The sequence below is a fragment of the Myxine glutinosa genome, chromosome 6 (genome assembly GCF_964187855.1).
Source record: "Myxine glutinosa chromosome 6, kmMyxGlut1.1, whole genome shotgun sequence".
NCBI lineage: Eukaryota > Metazoa > Chordata > Myxini > Myxiniformes > Myxinidae > Myxine > Myxine glutinosa.
In genome coordinates this window covers 731,237-751,974 of record NC_136266.1, presented here as the reverse complement: position 1 = coordinate 751,974, position 20,738 = coordinate 731,237, and the positions used below count along the sequence as shown (strand labels likewise).

The 20,738-nt window shown below is 43.4% G+C and overlaps 1 protein-coding gene across 12 annotated transcripts in view; it reads left to right on the top strand.

Moving 5' to 3' along the window:
* Positions 1-20,738, top strand: part of RIMBP2 (RIMS binding protein 2) — a 716,511-nt gene that overhangs the window by 151,033 nt on the left and 544,740 nt on the right. For 9 of the 12 annotated variants that reach the window (XM_068119471.2, XM_068119470.2, XM_068119476.2 and 6 more), the window contains one exon: positions 16,916-16,966. The exons of the other annotated variants lie outside the window; for them this stretch is intronic. In XM_068119471.2, the coding sequence (XP_067975572.2) occupies positions 16,916-16,966 (51 nt within the window). The remainder of the gene's footprint in view (positions 1-16,915; positions 16,967-20,738) is intronic. 12 annotated transcript variants of the gene reach the window in all.

The following is a 20,738-nucleotide window of genomic DNA, read 5'->3' as shown; positions in this document are numbered from 1 at the left end:
TGACCGTTGAGTCCGAAGCAAAATTCAGGCTTCAACGGTCATAACAGGTAATGCCACTGTCATAGAACGAAAGATCGTATATTTTTCCGTCGGTGGGTTTAATATAAGACGAAACTGTGTCCAATAAAGGTATATTTCCGGCGGTTTATTGCTGATAAACGATCAAATCCGGAAGCGAAAACGGTGAAACACGCGGCGCTGCCTTTCAACGGCGTTTATACGCAGTAGATGTTTAGCGCATCTGGTACAAGAATCTGGTGGTCTGACACACACACACACACACACACACACACACACACACACACACACACACACACACACACACACACACACACACACACACGCAGTCGGAACCCGCTATTCCTGGAATCAGCGTATTCAAGGTTGATAAAGTGCGACATGTTTCTCTATTCATGGAAAAATGTCCCAAAAATGCGGTTTTTTTTCTTCTATTTGCTGCCCTGTTCCGCAAAATCGCGGGTTTTTTCCCCCCTATTCACGGCCATGTTTCGCGAATTTTTCAGGGGTGCAAAAAAAAATTCACGATCCACTAGCTTGACACATTTATAAAAACCCATCTTTCACCAGTCATGCATAAAGCAGGTGGACGTACGCAAAAAAACTTATTCTACGAGCCGTGAGCATGACCTCTCAAATACAGTACAGTACATTCACTGCTGTGTGATTTTTGTTTTCATGGTTTTCACGGGTGTGAAATTTAGCCACACTATAAGCGAGCTTTACGGGATATCCCACCAGATGTGTAAACGAGTCAAATCAACAAATTATAGAATGCAAACGTTTCATTAAATCGATTGCAGTTTGCAATTTACGGTAAAGCATCATCAGAGATCATCAATGAAAAAGCTTCGGGGGATGTTCCATCAGTGATGAAAACATATCAACCCCGCAATTTATAGAATGCAAATGCTTCATTAAATCTATTATTGAAATGGGCAGATAGGCTCAATATGGCACCTTGTACCTGGTGTTGTTGTACACCGCTCCTTTCCTATGCCATCTCCAGGCGATGCATAACGTCATTGCTGGGCACCGAAGGGGGCTCGGCAATGACGCACGCTGAAAGGGAGTACTCAGTTTTCACTCTGGTTGTTTTCTTTCTTTCTTTCTTGTTTGTTTGTTTTCTTGTTTGTTTGTCCGGGCGATATCTCAGCCATCCTTTGAGCTTGGAAGCTGAAATTTCGGCACAATAGTGAGAAAGTCCTTTGTCAAAAACAATATTTTTTGTTTTTTGATTAATCAATTAATTGAGGAGTTATTTCATTATTAGCGATTAATTAAGTACTTAATTAATTAATTAAATTTCCTTTCTCTTCTGACCATTAACTCAGGCACCTTTTGAGTTAGGAAGCTGATATTTGGACATGCCAATGACCAGGTGATTTGGATGCAAAGGCTATTTTTGATTTATTAATTAATCAATTAATCAATTAATTATATTTAACTATTCGATTAATGACTAATTGTTTTTTTTTTCAGTTACACATTCTGATGAAATGGTGGTGGTTTATGTATTATATTAGCCAATTGATTAACTATTTAATTTTTTTTGGATTATTATTTATTTATTTTCATTAATTAATCATTTATTTATTTTCTTTCTCATCTGGGCAATATCTCAGGCACCTTTTGAGCTAGGAAGCTAATATTTGGACAGGGCAGTGACCAAGTGATGTGGCTATAAAGGATATTTTTGATTTATTGATTAATCATTTAATCGATTAATTATTTATTGATTAATCAATGAATTTGTTTTATTTTTTATTAATGACTTATTTAATTTAATTTCTAAAAGTTACATCTTCGGATGAAGCACTAGTGGTTTCGTTATGCTATTAGCCAATTGATTAAGAAAATATTTTATGATAATATTTTATTGATTTTATTCTGCAATTAATCAATCAATTATTGCACACCTCTCCTTCCCAATACTGTCTCTGAGCTGCACGGCGGTATTGCCGGGCACCAGAGGCACCCCGGCAATGTCTCGCTGGAGGATATTTAATCATTTAGCATGGGGGCGGTGTACTTTGAATGTATCTTTACTTGTTTTTTTTTTGTTTCACGGTACGGTATGGCAAAGCTGGTTAAGCACTTTTAATAGACTGTATGCGCATTGCTTCAATAAATTGGAAATGGTACCTGTTGTTGTCGTTTTTTAAACTTTGTCAGCATTTTTTATGAAACTGTAATCATGTGCATTTGCAGTCGAAAACATTTTAAACTTCAAAAAAAAATTCCTCTATGAATTAGGAACCGCCAGGAACCTATAGCGTATCCCCCTTTCCCCCATTGACACAATGCCGGGACATACATTCACGCGATTTTCAACGACCTTCGCCGATTATCGTCGACATTCTCGGGATTTGCCTCACCATTCGCAGATTTTGCCTCGCCATTTGCGGTTTGTTCCTCTCTATTCGCGGATTTTCGTGACTTGGGAACCTATCCCCCCTTTCTCCATTGAAACAATGCCCCCCCTTTTTACGGGTTTCGCTATTCGCGGATTTTCCAGGAATGTATCCCCCGTGAAATGAATGCAGTAGAAACCTTCAGATCAATAAAAGGCTTTTTTTTCACACTTGAATTAAGGCCGAGAAAAATATATTTCCGGTGTCTGGTCAGCGCGCGCATCTATTTTGACCCTGCACGTCAACATTTTTTTAAATTTCCAACGGTACCTACAACAGCGCGCGCCTGTTGTTGCCGGGCCGGCGCGCTATCTCGGGAGGTACGGGTCTGTGAGGGTCGCCATTTGTATCTACGTTCGCGCACGGTTCTCCCCTACAAAACAACGTTTAGTTTGTCCAAATCCAACCAGCTGTTCCAAAGATATGAGTAGTGTTGTGTGCCGTGACGTCATGAATCCAATCGGCTGGATATTGTCATTTATCGAAACGAAGACGTTCTTTGTCGGGTTCGTGTGAAGCAACCAGAAGGTCGAGAGAGCTGCGGGTGGTCTCGTTAGTTAGGCCTGTATCCTATCTCGTTTGTCATGAAGTTGTAAGTGTCTGTGATAATCTGGTGGACTGGGAGAAGAGATCGTGGGAGACCTTCGGCCTGTTAGACCACTTGCGCATGCACAGTGTTGACGCAATCGACGCATTGGAATGTTTAACGGTACGGCGAGGCGATCTCGAGAACGAAATGGCAGTCTATAATATGCTTGAAGAACTTAATGATTTTCAGAATAAATACATTTTAAAATAACTTAAGCTTGTGTTCATTATTTACAAAAAAGGCCTACAAGTCCCATTGGCTGTCTTTAATTTCTCTCTGGAAGGCGCCACGGCAGATGAGGAGGACCGCAAGGCATAAGGACACAAAAAACACCTCTATATGTGCAATCCATGCTTAAAAAACCCCCCCAAAAAACCAAAAAAAAACACATCGCTGCATCAATTCTGGAACTTTGGTCTGACCAGAGACCAGCAATATATTTTTTTCGCCCTAAAGCAGGGTCTAGCAAACATGCACACAAATACAAACATTAGTATATCATAGCAATCCCATTACAATTAATGCGTAAGGTTATACATTTGATACATATGTCTCAAAGAAACCCCCTCTTACCAACTAAGAATCACCATTCTACTTCAGCTCATTGGATCCAAGGTCTTCTTTCTCATCCGCTCGGGCGGGACTTAAATAGCCTGAAGCCCAACACGATGATCCCCAAAGTCCCTCTTCATCTTCATAATCACCACAATCTCCCCCACTGGAAAAATGAAGCTCCTAAATTGCTATTTGCAAATCTAAATTCAACCTAAATAATATAATCCCATAAATGTCAATCTATAAGCAGCATTTAGACGGTTACAACTGCAATTTTGATTACAAAACAAGATCGGTTTCTGATTACAAATTAAAACAATTCGGGGCTTGGCACGATCGACCACTGCACATCCGATACCCCCGCACTCGGATGCACTTTCTATCTCTTTCTGCGGCATCTCCTCAATCGCCGGGAGACGATTCGTAGAGACAGGTGAAGCGGGCACTATCTCTCGGTTCAGCAATCCTCTCTGGAAATCCATTAGGCGACATCACCTGCTACTCGGGCTTGCAAATCCTACCCACAACCTCCCCTCGCGGAGCTAGATTACGAACCGACACTGTAGTCTCTTGTCCATCGGCCATACGAACATGCGCGTATTCTGCATTGGCTTCGAGAAGATTCACTTCATCTACCAAGGGCTCGTATTTGCTTTGACACATAGACCAACGTAACAGTACACGTCCTGGTTCGGACAACCATGTCGGCAACAAATTTCCAATGGTACTCCGACGATAATAAGAAAACAAGTGTTCGTGCGGCGTCACATTAGTGGCCGTGAACAGTAAAGAACGGATCGAATGCGGAGCGTCCGGCAGCAAAGTCTCCCACTGACCGACCGACAGATCACGTGATTTGAGCTGCATAGAAACCGCTCACCAAATAATGCCATTATATTGCTCTCCCAAACCATTGCTTTGGGGATTATAGCTGGTAGTTCTGCTGGAAGCTATACCACGTTCTTGAAAGAATTGCTTAATTTCTCGAGACATGAAAGTAGTTCCACGACCTGAATGAATGTACGATGGACAACGGAACAGTGCAAAAAATTCAGAGAAATTTAATCATCGAAGTCGAAGACAGATCTTCACAATGGAAAGCAAATGGAAAACGTGAATACTCGTCTACAATAGTGAGCATATATCGTTTAGAAGTGACCACAGGGAGGTGACCTTTGAAATCAATGTTAAATCTTTCCCATGGTTGTTGCCTTGGTCAAAACTCCTTGAGGCGGTTTGTGGAATTGCGGTTTGAGCTGAGCACAAGTAGGGCAGGAACTGCACACCCGCTTTACGTCCTCAACGAAATAAGGCGGATTTTGACACTGCATGAAATGAGCCAGACAAGTGACTCCCGGATGACAAAGTGAATCATGCAGCCCCTGCAATCCCCTGCTCGGACCCCACAGTAGCACAGAAAGCATGAGAAAATGCATCCGCAGCTACATTGTCCTTCCCTGGGTGGTAAACTGTCATAGCTAAAATCCGCGAGCTCAATACGCCACCTAGTGATCTTTTCATTCTTTATTTTCTGTGTATGGCGGCTGTCAAACATGAAAAGTGACGGACCTCCGGTCCGTGATCAAACGAAAATGTTTCCCGAGAAGTAAGTGTTTCCACTTACGCAAGGCTTCAAAATGGCATAAGCTTCCTTTTCCACAGACGAGTGGCACCGCTCTCTTTGCGATAATGTTCTGGAAAAGAAGGCCGCGGGTCACCCTGACTGGTTCAAGGTGGCAGTGATTGCCTGCTCCGAGGCATCCGTGTCGACCACGAAAGGAACACTGTCGTCAATCGACATCACTACAGCTTTAGTGATATCATTTGTCAAATTATGAAAAGCCACTTTGGCCACAGACGGCAACGGATTTTTAAAATTTTTTGACCAGAGGACGAATCTTCTCTGAATATTTCGGGATCCATTTCGAATAATGTGTGAATAGCCCTAGGGTTCGTCTCAGTGCTGGCAAATCATGGGGAGGTGGCATTTACAACAGAGGCTGCAAGTGACTCATGTCTGGATGAGTCAATCTTTCCGAAATAGTATAACCCAGAAGGTTGATGGTTTTAGCGGAGAAGGTGCATTTGTCGTCATTGAGAGTCAATCGGTACTGGCGTGCCACCTTGATGAACGGTTTCAAGTTATGATTGTGCATGTCCTGAGTTCGTCCACATACCGTGATGTTGTCTGCATATACAAAGGTGTCTTTGAGATTCTCTCTTTCGAGTATCTCATCGATTGCTCATTGAAAACACGAAACTCCTTTTGTTAGGCTAAAGGGTATGGAATAAAACTGACAGAGTCTCTGACCTGATTTGAAAGCAGTGTACTGCTTGTCAGACTCTCGAATCGGAATTTCATGGTAAGCACTACGCAAATCCAATGTACTAAATACCTGATATTTAGCCACTTCACCCACCATCTCGTCCATACGAGGCAAGGGGTGCACGTCTAACTGAGTGAAACGATGAACGGTTTGAGAATAATCCACCACAAACCATTTTCCGTGATTTGGACTGGTTGTCACCAATACCTGAGCCCACCACCGCGACTCACTCGGCTCGATAATACCTTCATCCAGAAGTTTCCTGGTCTCCAATGCAACAAATTTCGCATCCTCACAAGTAAGTCGTATGCACTTCACAGCGATTGATTTACAATCCGAGGTTAAATTGGCAAATAGATATGGGGGTTCGACAACTACTTCTGCCAGACTACAAACCGAAAAGGTAGGTTCATTGCTGCCAAAACGCATATTCAAGTCAGCATGCCATTGCAAAAAATCGTGACCTAAGAGTAGATCAGCACATAGGTCTCTCAGAACCATCAATTTTACGTTCTTGTACCTGGTTTCATTTGCTCCGAGTTCTACAATACAATACCCACGTATCTCTTGATGTAGATATGAAGAAGCCATATATGCCTGTTTTCCCATGGGATGGATTGTCCAAGCATGACGGTTTCACCAATGTTGCACTGCTTGCTGCAACTGCACGCTGCAACAAGCACTGCTTTCACCAACGCTACCCATATCTATCAAGGCATCGGCACTGATTTATTCACCGTAATCCTAACTACAGCTTTAGCTAGACTGTAGGGTGACGTAGCCATGAATGAGCTTCCTACACCTCTATACTGGCAGTTTGGCCCACTCTTCTTGTGAAAACTGCTCCAGGTCTCCCAGATTTGAAGGGTGCCTTCTCCCAAATGCTGTTTTCAGATCTCCCCACAGGTGTTCAATGGGATTTAGATCTGGACTCATTGCTGGCCACTGTGGAAGTCTCCGAAGAGACTCCCAGCTGATCGTGAGATGTCTTTCTTTGAGAGTAGGCGAGCTATCGCCGGCATCCTCTATTAAACTTATTGCTGGCCACTTCAGAACAGTCCAGCGTTGTGTCTTGAACCATTCCTGGGTGTCTTTTGAAGTGTGTTTGGGGTCATTTTCCTGCTGCAAGACCCATGACCTTCGACGGAGACCCATCTTTCTGACACTGGGTTGAACATTGCGCTCCAAAATGCCTTTGTTCTCCAAAATGTTGCTGATTTCATGATGCCATGCATATATTCAAGGAACCCAGTGCCATAGGCATCACTGAGCCTCCTCCATGTTTGACTGTAGGAAAGGTGTTCTTTTCATTGAAGGCTTCATTTTGTTGTCTGTAAACATAGCGATGATGTGCTTTACCAAAAAGCTCTAATTTGGTCTTAGCTGTCCACGGGACATTTTCCCAGAAGGGCGAATGGCTTGTTCAGGTGTGTTTTGACAAACTCCAGTTGGGCTTTCTTTTGTCTCTCTCTCAGCAGCAGTGGGGTCCTCCTGGGTCTCCTTTCATTGAGGTGGTGATGGATGGTGTGAGTTGAAACTGTCGTACCTTGTGTCTGAAGGTCAGCTTGAATCTGTTTGGCAGTTGATCGAGGTGCTTTCTCCACCAATCGAACAATCCTTCGCTGCAATCTACGATCAAGTTTTTTCTTGCGGCCACGTCGAGGGATGATGTCTACAATGCCATGGGCCTTAAACTTCCTCATAACATTGTGTACGGTGGACACAGGAGCATCAAGGTCTCTGGAGATGGACCCGTAGCCTTGAGATTGTCCATGCTTGGCTACAATCTTGTGTCTGACCTCCTCAAGACAATTCTCTGGTTTTCTTTCTTTTCTCCATGCTCATTGCGATACACACAGTGACACAAAACAGCAGAATGACGCCTTTTCTCCATTCAAACTGGTTGAATGAGTGATCACCCCTCAGCCCAAATTGGGCTAAGGGGTATTGTCATCAGGGATGTCGTCCGGGCGGGTGTCCGGGCGTCCGTCAACTTTTGGTTTCCGTCAATTTCAAGGAGAACGGCTTGTCCGATTAAATTCATTTTTGCAATGTGTGTTGGGGTTGAGTAGAGGAAGGTTACTTTCGAAAATGGGCGCGCTGCGATTTTCAATATGGCCGCCACGGCAGCCATCCGGGCGTCCGTCACCTTTTGGTTTCCGTCAATTTCGAGCAGAATGGCTTGTCCGATTAAATCCATTTTTGCAGTGTGTGTTGGGGTTGAGTAGAGGAAGGTTCCTTTCGAAAATGGGCGCGCTGCGATTTTCAATATGGCCGCCACGGCAGCCACCCATGCGTCCGTCAACTTTTGGTTTCCGTCAATTTCGAGCAGAATGGCTTGTCCGATTAAATCCATTTTTGCATTGTGTGTTGGAGTTGAGTAGAGGAAGGTTCCTTTCGAAAATGGGCACGCTGCGATTTGTTTTTATATTGTAGGCACCTGCAACTCACCACAGGGGAGTTCAATTCCAAAGTAAAGGAGAATCACCTGCTTGAAATGCAATTATTTCGAACAACTTCTAAAAGGTACCAATAACATTCTTTTTTTTTTCTTTTTTTCTTTTTTTGTATATAAGATCGAGGCTCGTGAAGGAGCTAACATTAATCACACAAAAAGTCAAACCGACACATAAAACACAAAAAATAAGGGGAGCGGTAGACAAGATGGGGAGAGAGGGGGAAGGACACAAACACAACATTTCAGAGCAGGGACATCGGGAGAAATGTGGGAGGGGGAGGGCTTGGGGGGAGGTGGGAGAGGTATAAAACATGAACACTGCAAGGACTTCCAGGGAAGAAGTTGTAGTTTCAAAAAAAAAAATTTTGGGCCTTTCTTAAGATTTATCTGTGGAATAAGCTAAGATTTCGTAATATTTTCAGCTTTTTTTTGTTTTGTTCCACTGCAAACTAAAGAAATACAAATGTGGATACCAAAAGATTTTTAAATTTCAACAATTTTCTGGAAGAAATGGTGAATTATTTGAAAAATGTGCAAGGGTGCCAATATTTTTAGCCACGACTGTATGTGTGTATGCATGTATGTGCCTGTATGTATGTATGTATGCACGTATTTTTTTTTTATGTTGGAGGCTTCAGTTACGGACTACGAGTCCTCATTGAGGCTCGGCCGTAAATATAAGCACTGCTTAGATAGAAATAGAAAATTAAAGAAAGAGAGAAGAAGCACAGATACATTCAAAGTACACCGCCCCCATGCCAAATAGATAAATACCATCCTCCAGTGCGCGGCACATATAGACGGTATTGGGAGGGAGAGGTGTGCAATAATTGATTGATTAATTGCTTAATTAAAGTCAATAAATAATAACATGAAATAATTTCTTAATCAATTCGCTAATAGCATACCTCAACCACCAGTGTTTCATCCGAAGCTGTAACTTTTTGTTTAAATTAATTTTTGTTTAATTAATTAAATAAGTCATTACTCATATTTTTAAATAATTAATTGATGAATTGACTAATAAATCAAAAATATCCTTTATAGCCACATAAATTGGTCGCTGTCGTGTCCGAATATCAGCTTCCTTGCTCAAAAGGTGCCTGAGGTATTGCCCAGATGAGAAAGTAAAGATATACGTGATTAATCCCAAATATATAAAAATAATTATCGTAAACTAGCATAAGTACCCGGCATTGCCGGGCGGGGGAGGGGAGGGGGAGGGGGAAGGGGAGGGGAGGGGAACGGGGGGAGAGCGAGCCCCTTGGTAAAGCGAGCGATTTTGTTTTCACAACGTCATAGCGTTCATAGCGTCATAGCGTTCATAGCGTTTCATAGCGTCATAGCGATTTTTTTGTCATAGCGTCATAGCGTTCATATCGTTCATAGCGTCATAGCGTTCATAGCGTTTCATAGCGATTTTTTTTTGTCATAGCGTCATAGCGTTCATAGCGTTTCATAGCGTCATAGCGATTTTTTTTTTCATAGCGTCATAGCGTCATAGCGTTCATATCGTTCATAGCGTCATAGCTCGCTTCCGCTTCCGCTTCGGAGAGGAGGAATTCCGCTTCCGGTCCGGTATGAAGAGGACGCAGGCGTCACATGCTCGCCGCTTCTTCGACCGGGCCACTGTCAGTTGCTTTCTTTTTTGGTGGTCGTGTGGATTTTTTGGCCATTGAGTCTGCCCTCTGCATAGCCCCGGCTCTGCTCCCTGCTTCGCCTGCCCGGCTCCTTCGCCTGCTCGCTGTTTCCTCGGGCGCGCTCTCGTGGGTTGTGACCATCGCAGCGGTTTGGTGGCGGTTTCCCGCCGTGATCTAGATTTGTAGCGGCGGCGGTCGATTGCCGCTGCATTTGCCGCTTTGCCGTGATCAACCATGGCCTCGTGATCGTCTCTTTGCTCCTGCCTGCCCTCTGCTTGGTCCCGGCTCTGCTGCTGGCTTCACCTACCTGGCTCCTTCGTTTCCTCGGGCCCGCTCTCGTGGGTTGGGACCATTGTTTCACCTCCTCAACCTTGGCCGCGTGCTCGTCTCTCCACTCCTGCCTGGCATGGCTCTGCGGTACTCCGCCGCAAGGCTCCTTCTGCTCAATACCCGCTCCACCCCATCATGCATCTCTGCCATCAAATCAAATGGACTCCTCCGACGACCCAGGTACATTCACCGTGGCTCCGGTCGTAAGTTTGTTTATTTGCAATCAGGTCACTCCATCCCCGTCCTCTGGTCGGCTCAGCGCACTCTCACTCTTCGTCCCAGCGCACCTGGTCACAGCAACGCACACGATCGCACCTCCTGCCTACGAACCCTGGCTAAATCACCTGAATTCATCCCTGCTGTTCAAAACAACATCAAGCTCACCCTGTTCAACACCCGGTCCCTCAACAACAAATGCCTCATCCTGAACGAATACATCCTGGATAACAAACTGGACTTTCTCTGTCTCACCGAAACCTGGCAACAACCTCTGGACTACTACACACTCAACCTCACCACACCCAATGGATATTCCTACGTCAATAAACCACGCTCGGAGGGCCGAGGTGGTGGAATTGCCGTTATCCACCGTCAAAACATCAAGACCAACCTCATCTCCATCTCATCTGCTCCATCATTTGAACACCTGGCTTTTAAACTCTCTGGTCACACGCAGTCAGTCATGGCTGTCGTCTACCGCCCTCCCAAACCACACCCATCATTCCTGTCTGACTTCTCCTACTTTCTGACCCAGCTATGTTCCCTCTCCCCCTCAATCCTCCTCCTTGGTGATTTCAATATCCACATGGACTCCACTGACTCCACAATAACCACTGACTTCACTGATTTACTCACCTGCTTTAACCTCACTCAACATGTCGACTTTCCTACCCATATCCGTGGTCACATTTTGGACCTTGTCTGCTCCACTGGATTAAATTTGCACCATCTCTCTGGCTCCGACCTCACCCTCTCTGACCACTTAGCCATCACTCTGACCATCAACATCCCCGCCCCAACACCAAGGCATTATCGCACTATCAACTTCCGTAAGCTAAACGCTCTTTCACCTACCTCATTCTCATCCACCCTCTCTGAAAAAATGTCCACTTCTCCCTTCATTGACCTCCACACCCCTTCCGACCTCACTGACTACTACAACCACACTCTCTCCTCCTGCCTTGACCAGCTTGCGCCTGTAAAAACCAAAACAGTTTCTTTCACCCATTCTGCTCCCTGGTTTACCCCTGAACTCCGCCTGATGAAAACTCGTGCTCGCCAACTTGAAAGACTCCGCAATAAAACGGGTCTCACAGTTCACTCCCAAGCCTACAAGGACCACCTACAACACTACAAAGATGCCCTCTCCCACGCCCGCTCCGCCTACTACTCTCAAATTATCCACTCTGGCTCCGGAAACCCAAAAGCACCCTTCTCGACAATAAACAAACTCCTCCGCCCCCTGAACACCACCACCCAGTCATTCACAGTAGACAACTGCATCTCCTTCCTCTCTTTCTTCCAACGCAAAATTGACAACATCTACAACAGCTTGACCACCGCCGCACCCGCTCCCCCTCCAACCACCTGCCCCCCCTTGTCCTGCCATCCCCTGTCTCGGTTCTCCCCAATCTCCCCTACTGACCTCTGAACTCCTCATAGGAATGAAAACTGCCACCTGCACTCTTGACCCCATCCCCTCCAGCTTTGTCAAGGCCTCCCTCCCTGCTCTCTCTCCACTTATCATTGCAACAATAAACTCCTCCCTGTCTACAGGCATCGTCCCACCTTCCCTCAAAATTGCTGCTGTTACCCCATTCTAAAAAAACCTGGTCTAAACCCTGACACCCTAAACAACGTCAGACCCATCTCCAACCTACCCTTTCTGTCAAAAGTTTTGGAACGCGCTGTAGCCACTCAACTCAAACATCACCTCTCTGCCAATAACCTGTATGAAACATTCCAATCCGGATTCCGCTCCAACCACAGTACTGAAACTGCTCTCCTCAAAATCACCAACGACCTTCTCCTCTCCTCTGACGCTGGCAACCTCAACATTCTCGTCCTCCTCGACCTCAGCGCTGCCTTTGACACCATCGATCACACCATCCTCCTCACCCGACTTGAATCCACCTTTAACGTTACCGGCACTGCCCTCTCTTGGATTAAATCATACCTCTCTGACAGACGCCAGCTCATCTCCATCAATAACTGCAAATCCCCCACTGCTCCCCTCCCCCAAGGTGTCCCCCAAGGTTCAGTTATTGGCCCCCTCCTCTTCTTCCTTTACCTGTCCCCCCTCGGTCACTTAATCCGCCGTCATGGTCTCCAATTCCACTGCTTCGCCGATGACATCCAGCTTTTCATCTCCACCAAGTCCGTCTCCACCGACACCCACTCTATCCTGACAAACTGCATCACTGAAATAAAATCCTGGCTTCAAATCAACTTCCTCAAGCTTAACTGTGATAAATCTGAAATAATCATCATTGGCCCAAAAACGCTCACAAAATCAACCCATAACTTTGCCCTCAACATCGACGGTATCCCAGTATCCACCTCCCCTCACATCCGGAATCTTGGCGTCATCTTTGACCAAACCCTTTCCTTCGACAAATACACTAAACAGATCACAAAGTCAGCCTTCTTTCACCTGAAAAACATTGCCCGTCTCCTCTCATCCCTCTCCTCCACGGCTGCAGAAACCCTCATCCACGCCTTCATCACCTCCCGTCTGGACTACTGCAATAGCCTCCTCTATGGTTCACCCTCAAAAATCACCAATAAACTCCAATACATTCAGAACTCCGCTGCCCGTCTACTCACCCATTCCCGGACCCGTGACCACATCACCCCCGTCCTTTACAAGCTTCACTGGCTCCCCATCCCCCAGAGAATCCAGTACAAAATCCTCCTCTTGACATACAAAGCCCTCCATAACCTGGCCCCATCCTACCTGGCTGACCTCCTCTCCAGACACACTCCCACCCGCAACCTCCGCTCTGCTGGTACCAACCTCCTGACCCCCTCCATCCGGACCAAATTCAGATCCTGGGGGGACAGGGCCTTCTCCATCGCTGCTCCCACTCTCTGGAACTCACTACCTCACACCATCAGAGACTCCTCCTCACTCACCACATTCAAAACATCACTAAAGACCCACCTGTTCAACACTGCATTCAACATTCAACCCACAGCATTTAACCCCTGACTATCTCTTCTCCTTCTCCCTCCTTTTGCTTTAAATATTTCCCTATTGATTCTTGTCTTTTTGCAATTGTTGTTTTCATGTATTGTTATGCATTATGTTTTCCACTCTGTCAAAGCGCCTTTGGGCTTCTGGAAAAGCGCTATACAAAATAAATGAATTATTATTATTATTATTATTATAGCGTTCATCGCGTTTCATAGCGTCATAGCGTCATAGCATCATATCGTTCATAGCGTTTCATAGCGTCATAGCGTTCATAGCGTCATAGCGTTTCATAGCGTCATAGCGATTTTTTTTTTCATAGCGTCATAGCATCATAGCATCATATCGTTCATAGCGTTTCATAGCGTCATAGCGTTCATAGCGTCATAGCGTTTCATAGCGTCATAGCGATTTTTTTTTTCATAGCGTTCATAGCGTCATAGCGTCATCACGTGATCGCTCTGAGTGAATCAGCGCCCACCTGCTCTGATTCCGTTGAAATCCGTGCGCTGAAATGCGCTGAGGTAAATATGAATAAAAAAATATGGATCGTCAAATATTTTGAGTTCGGCCATGTTCGTCCCAGGCTCAATGGCCATGTCTATGCCAAATATCAAGCACGTAAGCCTCTCCGTTTAGGAGTCTATCGGTAACATTACACACACACACACACACACACACACACACACACACACACACACACACACACACACACACACACACACACACACACACACACACACACACACAGTTTTATATATATGGATAATAAAATTATTCATCAACTGGCTTATAAAATACCTAAACCACCACGGTTTCTTCCGAATCTAACTTTAAAAAAATCAATTAATCAAATCATTAATCAAATAATTAAATAATTAATCGATTAATTGATAAATCAATAAATCAAAAATACCTTTTACACCCAAACCACTTTTCTTTTTCTTTTTTGTATACAGAATCGAGGCTCGTGAAAGAGCTAACATTTATCACACAAACAAATCAAACAGACAAACAAAATATATAAAAAGAGGGAACGGTAGACAAGATGGGGAGAGAAGAGGAAGCACACAAACACAACATTTGAGAGCAGGGACATCGGGAGATGTGTGGGAGGGAGAGGGCTTGGGGGGGGGAGGAGGCGTGGGAAGGGGGTGGGGGGGGGGTGGGAGAAATATAAATCACAAGGACACCAAGGACTTCCAGGAAAGAAGTTGGTATTTCAAAAAAGTGGATTTGGAGTGAAATTAGCAGGGGTAGAAAAGATCAAGGATTTGGATGGGGAAGATAAGAGATGGTGGTGAACAGCTGTTTTAAAGACCTGGAGGGAGGAGTGGGATTGAAGAGAGTGAGGGAGTTTGTTCCAGAGGCGGGAGAAAAGAGGAATGAAGGAGTGATGGTGAGCAGAGAGTCTTGATTTTGGCAGTTTAACCATAAGAGAGTTGCAGGCAGATCTTGTGCGACCTGTAAGATTATTTGGGGGACAGAGCCCAGAGAGAGCTGGGGGAGCAAGGCCGGAGAGGAGTCGGTAGAAGACAGAAAGACCACCAACCTGCCTGCGGTGAGATTGGTCATTATTTGACTTGGTCATTATTGTGGCGAAATATCAGTTTCCTAACTCAAAAGGTGCCCGAGATATTGCCCAGATGAAAAAGAAAATAAACAAGTACTTAATTAATCGATAGTAATTACGTAATTAATTAATTAATTGATAAATAGTAATAAAAAATACCCTTTTTGCCAAAGCACGTGCTCACTATTGTGCCCAAATTTCAGCTTCCTAGCTCAAAGAATGTTTGAGATATCGCCCGGACAAACAAACAAGCAAGCAAGAAAGCAAACAAGAAAGAAAGAAAGCAAGAAAACAAACAACCTGAGTGAAGACTGAGTACTCCCTTTCAGCGTGCGTCATCGCCAGGCCCCCTTCAGTGCCCGGCAATGACGTTACGTAGCACCTGTAGATGGTATAGGAAAGGAGTGGTGTACAATAGTGTAAGTTTTTTTTAGGAAGTAAAAAAAATCTGCTTTTTGAAAAGGGGAAGGTCATAACTGTTTGGGAAGACATGAGAAGGTAGAGTTCCTGAGTTTGACAGTGGAGGGGTTAGAAAGAAACATCATAACGGCCCGCCCTTGAGTGTCCAATGGCCACACGATATTATTGTGATGTCGTGGCTTGTCGCTTATTCCGTGGTCTCGCTAATGGCGGCGGTACACAAGCAGCGAGTTCTTGGTAGCAGAAACCAAAGTAATATCTGTAGAAAAGAGAAAGAGAGCCAACTTTGTGGCGTAATTTGAGTGGGTCTAGTTTTGACGTCAGATTGGGAGAGTTGATAAGTCGGATTACTTTTGATTCAGTTCTGTCTAGTAAGCATGTGGAGCTAGAAGCTCCCCAGATGTGAGAGCAGCACTCTTTACAAGGACGAATCAATCCTTTATATAGTTGAAGCAACTGTTGAGTGGAGAAAAAGGTTCAACATCTGAACAAGACTCCTAGTTTCTTCGAGGCAGACTTAGCTGTTTGTGTAATGTGTGGATTCCAGGATAAATTTGATGTTCGTGTAAAACCTAGTAGGTTTATTGTATCACTTGTTGTAAATGTGGAGCTTTCAAAAGGAGATTGGAGATTTGAGGAGTTTTAGAGAGAGATGGGAAGAAATTGAGTTTTAGAAGCATTAAATTTACCCTGATTACATTCGCCCCACTGGGAAATCTTGTCCAACTCGTGTGCAATGTCCATGTTTTAAGGGTCTGTGCCTGTTCTCGTGTGCAATGTGCTAGCTCTTACACGAGCCTTGACGCTGTATCCAATAAATAAATAAATAAAAAAACCTGTTAACAGTTAAACCGACCCACCCCTCCCAAACTTTTTGCTTGTGTATCCTTCGTGTTCATTCCTTGCTTTCCCTCTACCCCCATTGTTACCTGCATTTCTTGTTTGTTCATATCTGTCTACTTTCTCTTTTTTCTGCTGTTCCCTTTGTTATGTTGTGTCCTGATCTGTTTTGTGTTCCAGCTCTTCCACGAATCCTACACCATGTATTTGAATAAAAAATGTTCTCGACGGGAGCGGATGTTTGGGTGAACCCATAATTTGCTCCTGGCCCAATATGCATACGATGTAACGATATAATACGTTACAATATGTTACGACCCTCAGTATTGGTGCAGATTGGAATTAAATTAAACCACTTAATTTCTAAGGTGCCATTATTATGTTACAATTTGCATGATATTGAACTTTGGTCTCAATGGCTTCTTTTCATGAGTTATTATATCTAATCCATTGCATTGTCTTTCTTCTTTCCTTCACACACCTTCCTTTTGCTCTCAAACCCTCCTTCACGATTACACAACACCCTTTCCCTTCACCTTTTTCCTTATCAATACTCAGGCTCAGGTGCGAGCAAAGAGACAACACGAGGGAGCTGTGCACTTGCTCGAGGTAACATCTCCATTCAAACACAATAGTGTAGTATATTGTAAGGCCTAGTGTGCTTTCCATCTTGTCAACTTGCTTCTGACACTTCTTTTTAATGCATTCATCAATTGGGGTTCCAAATATATCTCACACAGAGACTTTGGAAGACTTGGGCACAGCAGAGTGGTTAAGAAAACCTCCTCCATTTTTGAAATGGAAATGTGTGCTTTGTGGTATAACAGGATGGGATAAGGATTCAGATTTCATGATTACAACAGAGGCATATGCTGGTTAAAACATAAATGGAGAATGAAACAAATGCATTTGGTCAGATTGAAATTTATTTGTAACAAGAATAGAAAACGAGTACAGATACATTCAAAGTACACCGCCCCCATGCCAAATAATTAAATATCCTCCAGCGCGGCATTGACGGGGCGCCTTTGGCGCCCGGCAATACCGCCGTGCAGCTCATAGAGACTGTATTTGGAGGGAGAGGTACACAATATTTGATTGATTAATTGCATAATTAAAATCAATAAAAGATTTTCATAAAATATTTTCTGAATAATATTGGCGAATAGCATAACTAAACCACAAGTGCTTCATCCGAAGATGTAACTTTTAGAAATTTAATGAAATAGGTCATTCATAAAAAATAAAAATAATAATTTATTAATCAATAAATAATTAATCGATTAATTGGTCAATCAATAAATCAAAAATACAGTTTACAGACAAATCACTTGGTCACTGTCATGTCCAAATATCAGCTTCCTAGCTCAAAAGGTGCCTGAGATATTGCCCAGATGAGAAAGAAAATAAATAAATAATTAATAATTAAAATAAATAAATAATAATCATAAAAAAATGAAATAATTAATCACCTCGCTAATAGAACACATAAACCACCACCATTTCATCAGAATCTGTAACTTTAAAAAATAAATAATTTTGTCATTAATCGAATAATGAAATAATTAATCGATTAATTGATTTATTGATTAATCAATCAATCAAAAATAGCCTTTGCAGCCAAATCACTTGGTCCTTGGCATGTCCAAATATCAGCTTCCTAACTCAAAAGGTGCCTGAGATAATGGCCAGAAGAGAAAGGAAATGTATAAGTACTGAATTAATCGCTAATAATTAAATAACAAATCAATTAATTAATTAATCAAAAAACAAAAAATAGCGTTTTTGACAAAGGACGTTCTCACTATTGTGCCAAAATTTCAGCTTCCTAGCTCAAAGGATGGCTGAGATATCGCCCGGACAACCAAGAAAACAACCAAGAAAACAACAAAGAAAGCAACAAAGAAAACAACAAAGAAAACAACAAAGAAAACAAACAAACAAGTACAGATACATTCAAAGTACACCGCCCCCATGCCAAATAATTAAATATCCTACAGCGCGGCATTGCCGGGGCGCCTCCGCAGCTCAAAGGTTTTTTGGTTTGGTTTGGTTTTTTTCGAAGCTGTCCACGCTCTCCACGCTATCGAAGTTCTTTCACATTTCTTTCCATCCTGACAAATCTCACACTCTTACGATGTCTCTCCGAAAGGACCGACTGGAAAACCCTCCCATCTACTTTCTCAACAATCCTCTCCAAGAAGTTCTGTCGCTCAAGCTTTTGGGTCTCACTATCTGCCATGATCTCTCCTGGGAAAATCACATTTCAAATCTGGCCTCCAAAGCCAGTCGCCGACGGGGCATCCTCCGTCGTGCGAAGTCCTTCCTTGGCACACCTGAGCTCCTCACCACATACAAGGCCTTCATCCGCAGCTCAATGGAATACTGCTCTCCCCTCTGGGCTGGTGCTCCTGCCTCACACCAAGCTCGTCTTCACGCTGTTGAAACCAAAGCATTCAGAATCATTGGAATCTCCCGCGATGAAGCTAACTCCAAGGGCCTCTCACTCACTCACCGCAGGCAGGTTGGTGGTCTTTCTGTCTTCTGCCGACTCCTCTCTGGCCTTGCTCCTCCAGCTCTATCTGGGCTCTGTCCCCCAAATATTCCTACAGGTCGCACAAGATCTGCCTGCAACCCACTGATGGTTAAACTGCCAAAATCAAGACTCTCTGCTCACCTTCACTCCTTCATTCCTCTTTTCTCCTGCCTCTGGAACAAACTCCCTTACTCTTTTCAATCCCACTCCTCCCTCCAGGTCTTTAAAACAGCTGTTCACCACCATCTCTTATCTTCCCCCATCCAAAACCTTGATCTTTTCTACCCCCACTAATTTCAGCCCAAATCAACTTTTTGGAAATACCAACTTCTGTTCTGGAAGTCCTTGGTGTCCTTGTGTTTCTACTTCTCCCAGCCCCCCCACCCCCACCCTTCCCACGCCGCCTCCCCCCAAGCCCTCTCCCTCCCACACATTCCCGATGTGCCTGCTCTCAAATGTTGTGTTTATGTGCTTCCCCTTCTCTCCCCATCTTGTCTACCGCTCCCCTTTTTATATACTTTGTTTGTTTGTCTGTTTGATTTGTTTGTGTGATAAATGTTAGCTCTTTCACGAGCCTCGATTCTGTATACAAAAATAGAGACTGCATTGGGAGGGAGAGGTGTACAATAATTGATTGATTAATTGTATAATTAAAATCAATAAAAGATTGTCACAAAATATTTTCTTAATCAATTGGCTAATAGCATAACTAAACCACTAGTGCTTCATCCGAAGATGTATCTTTTAGAAATTTAATTAAATAAGTTATTAATCAAAAATTAAATAATTAATTGATTTATCAATAAATAATTAATCGATTAAATGATTAATCAATAAATCAAAAATATCCTTCATAGCCACATCACTTGGTCACTGTCATGTCCAAATATTAGCTTCCCAGCTCAAAAGGTGCCTGAGATATTGGCCAAATGAGAAAGAAAATAAATAAATGATTAATAATGAAAAGAAATTAATAATAATCATTAAAAAAATTAAATTATTAATCAATTCGGTCAGAGAACACATAAATCACCACCATTTCATCAGAATCTGTAACTTAAAAAAAAAATGTTTTAGTCATTAATCGAATAATTAAATAATTAATCGATTAATTGATTAATTAATAAAATCAAAAATAGCCTTTGCAGCCAAATCACCTGGTCATTGGCATGTCCAAATATCAGCTTCCTTCCTCAAAAGGTGCCTGAGTTAATGGTCAGAAGAGAAAGTAAATATAATTAATTAAATAAATACTTAATTAATCGCTAATAATTAAATAACTCCTCAATTAATTGATTAATCAAAAAATAAAATATATTGTTTTTGACAAAGTACTTGCTCACTATTGTGCCAAAATTTCAGCTTCCTAGCTCAAAGGATGGCTGAGATATAGCCCAGACAAACAAGAAAGCAAGAAAACAAACAAACAAGAAAGAAAGAAAGAAAACAACCAGAGTGAAAACTGAGTACTCCCTTTCAGCGTGCGTCATTGCCGAGCCCCCTTCGGTGCCCGGCAATGACGATATGTAGTGCCTGGAGATGGTATAGCAAAGGTGCGGTGCACAATAGCCTTATTGTTTGAAAGAAGAACCTGAGGGTCTTGAGGGGGATGCCCAGTGATGTATTCAAGAGTCAGCGAAGTGGTCACTGGAGAAAGGGAAAGGAATGTTTAAATAGTGTTGGCGTGCGATAGGGAGGGATGGGCGAGTGATGTAGGGGCAGGGAGGAGGTGAGGGGAGGGGGAGAGGAAGAGCTTGGGCATTGTTTGACCTCTGTGATTCTGGCTTGATCTATCCACCTACACGTGCCCACGCGTTCACAGAGCACACTGGATCAAATGCAGGT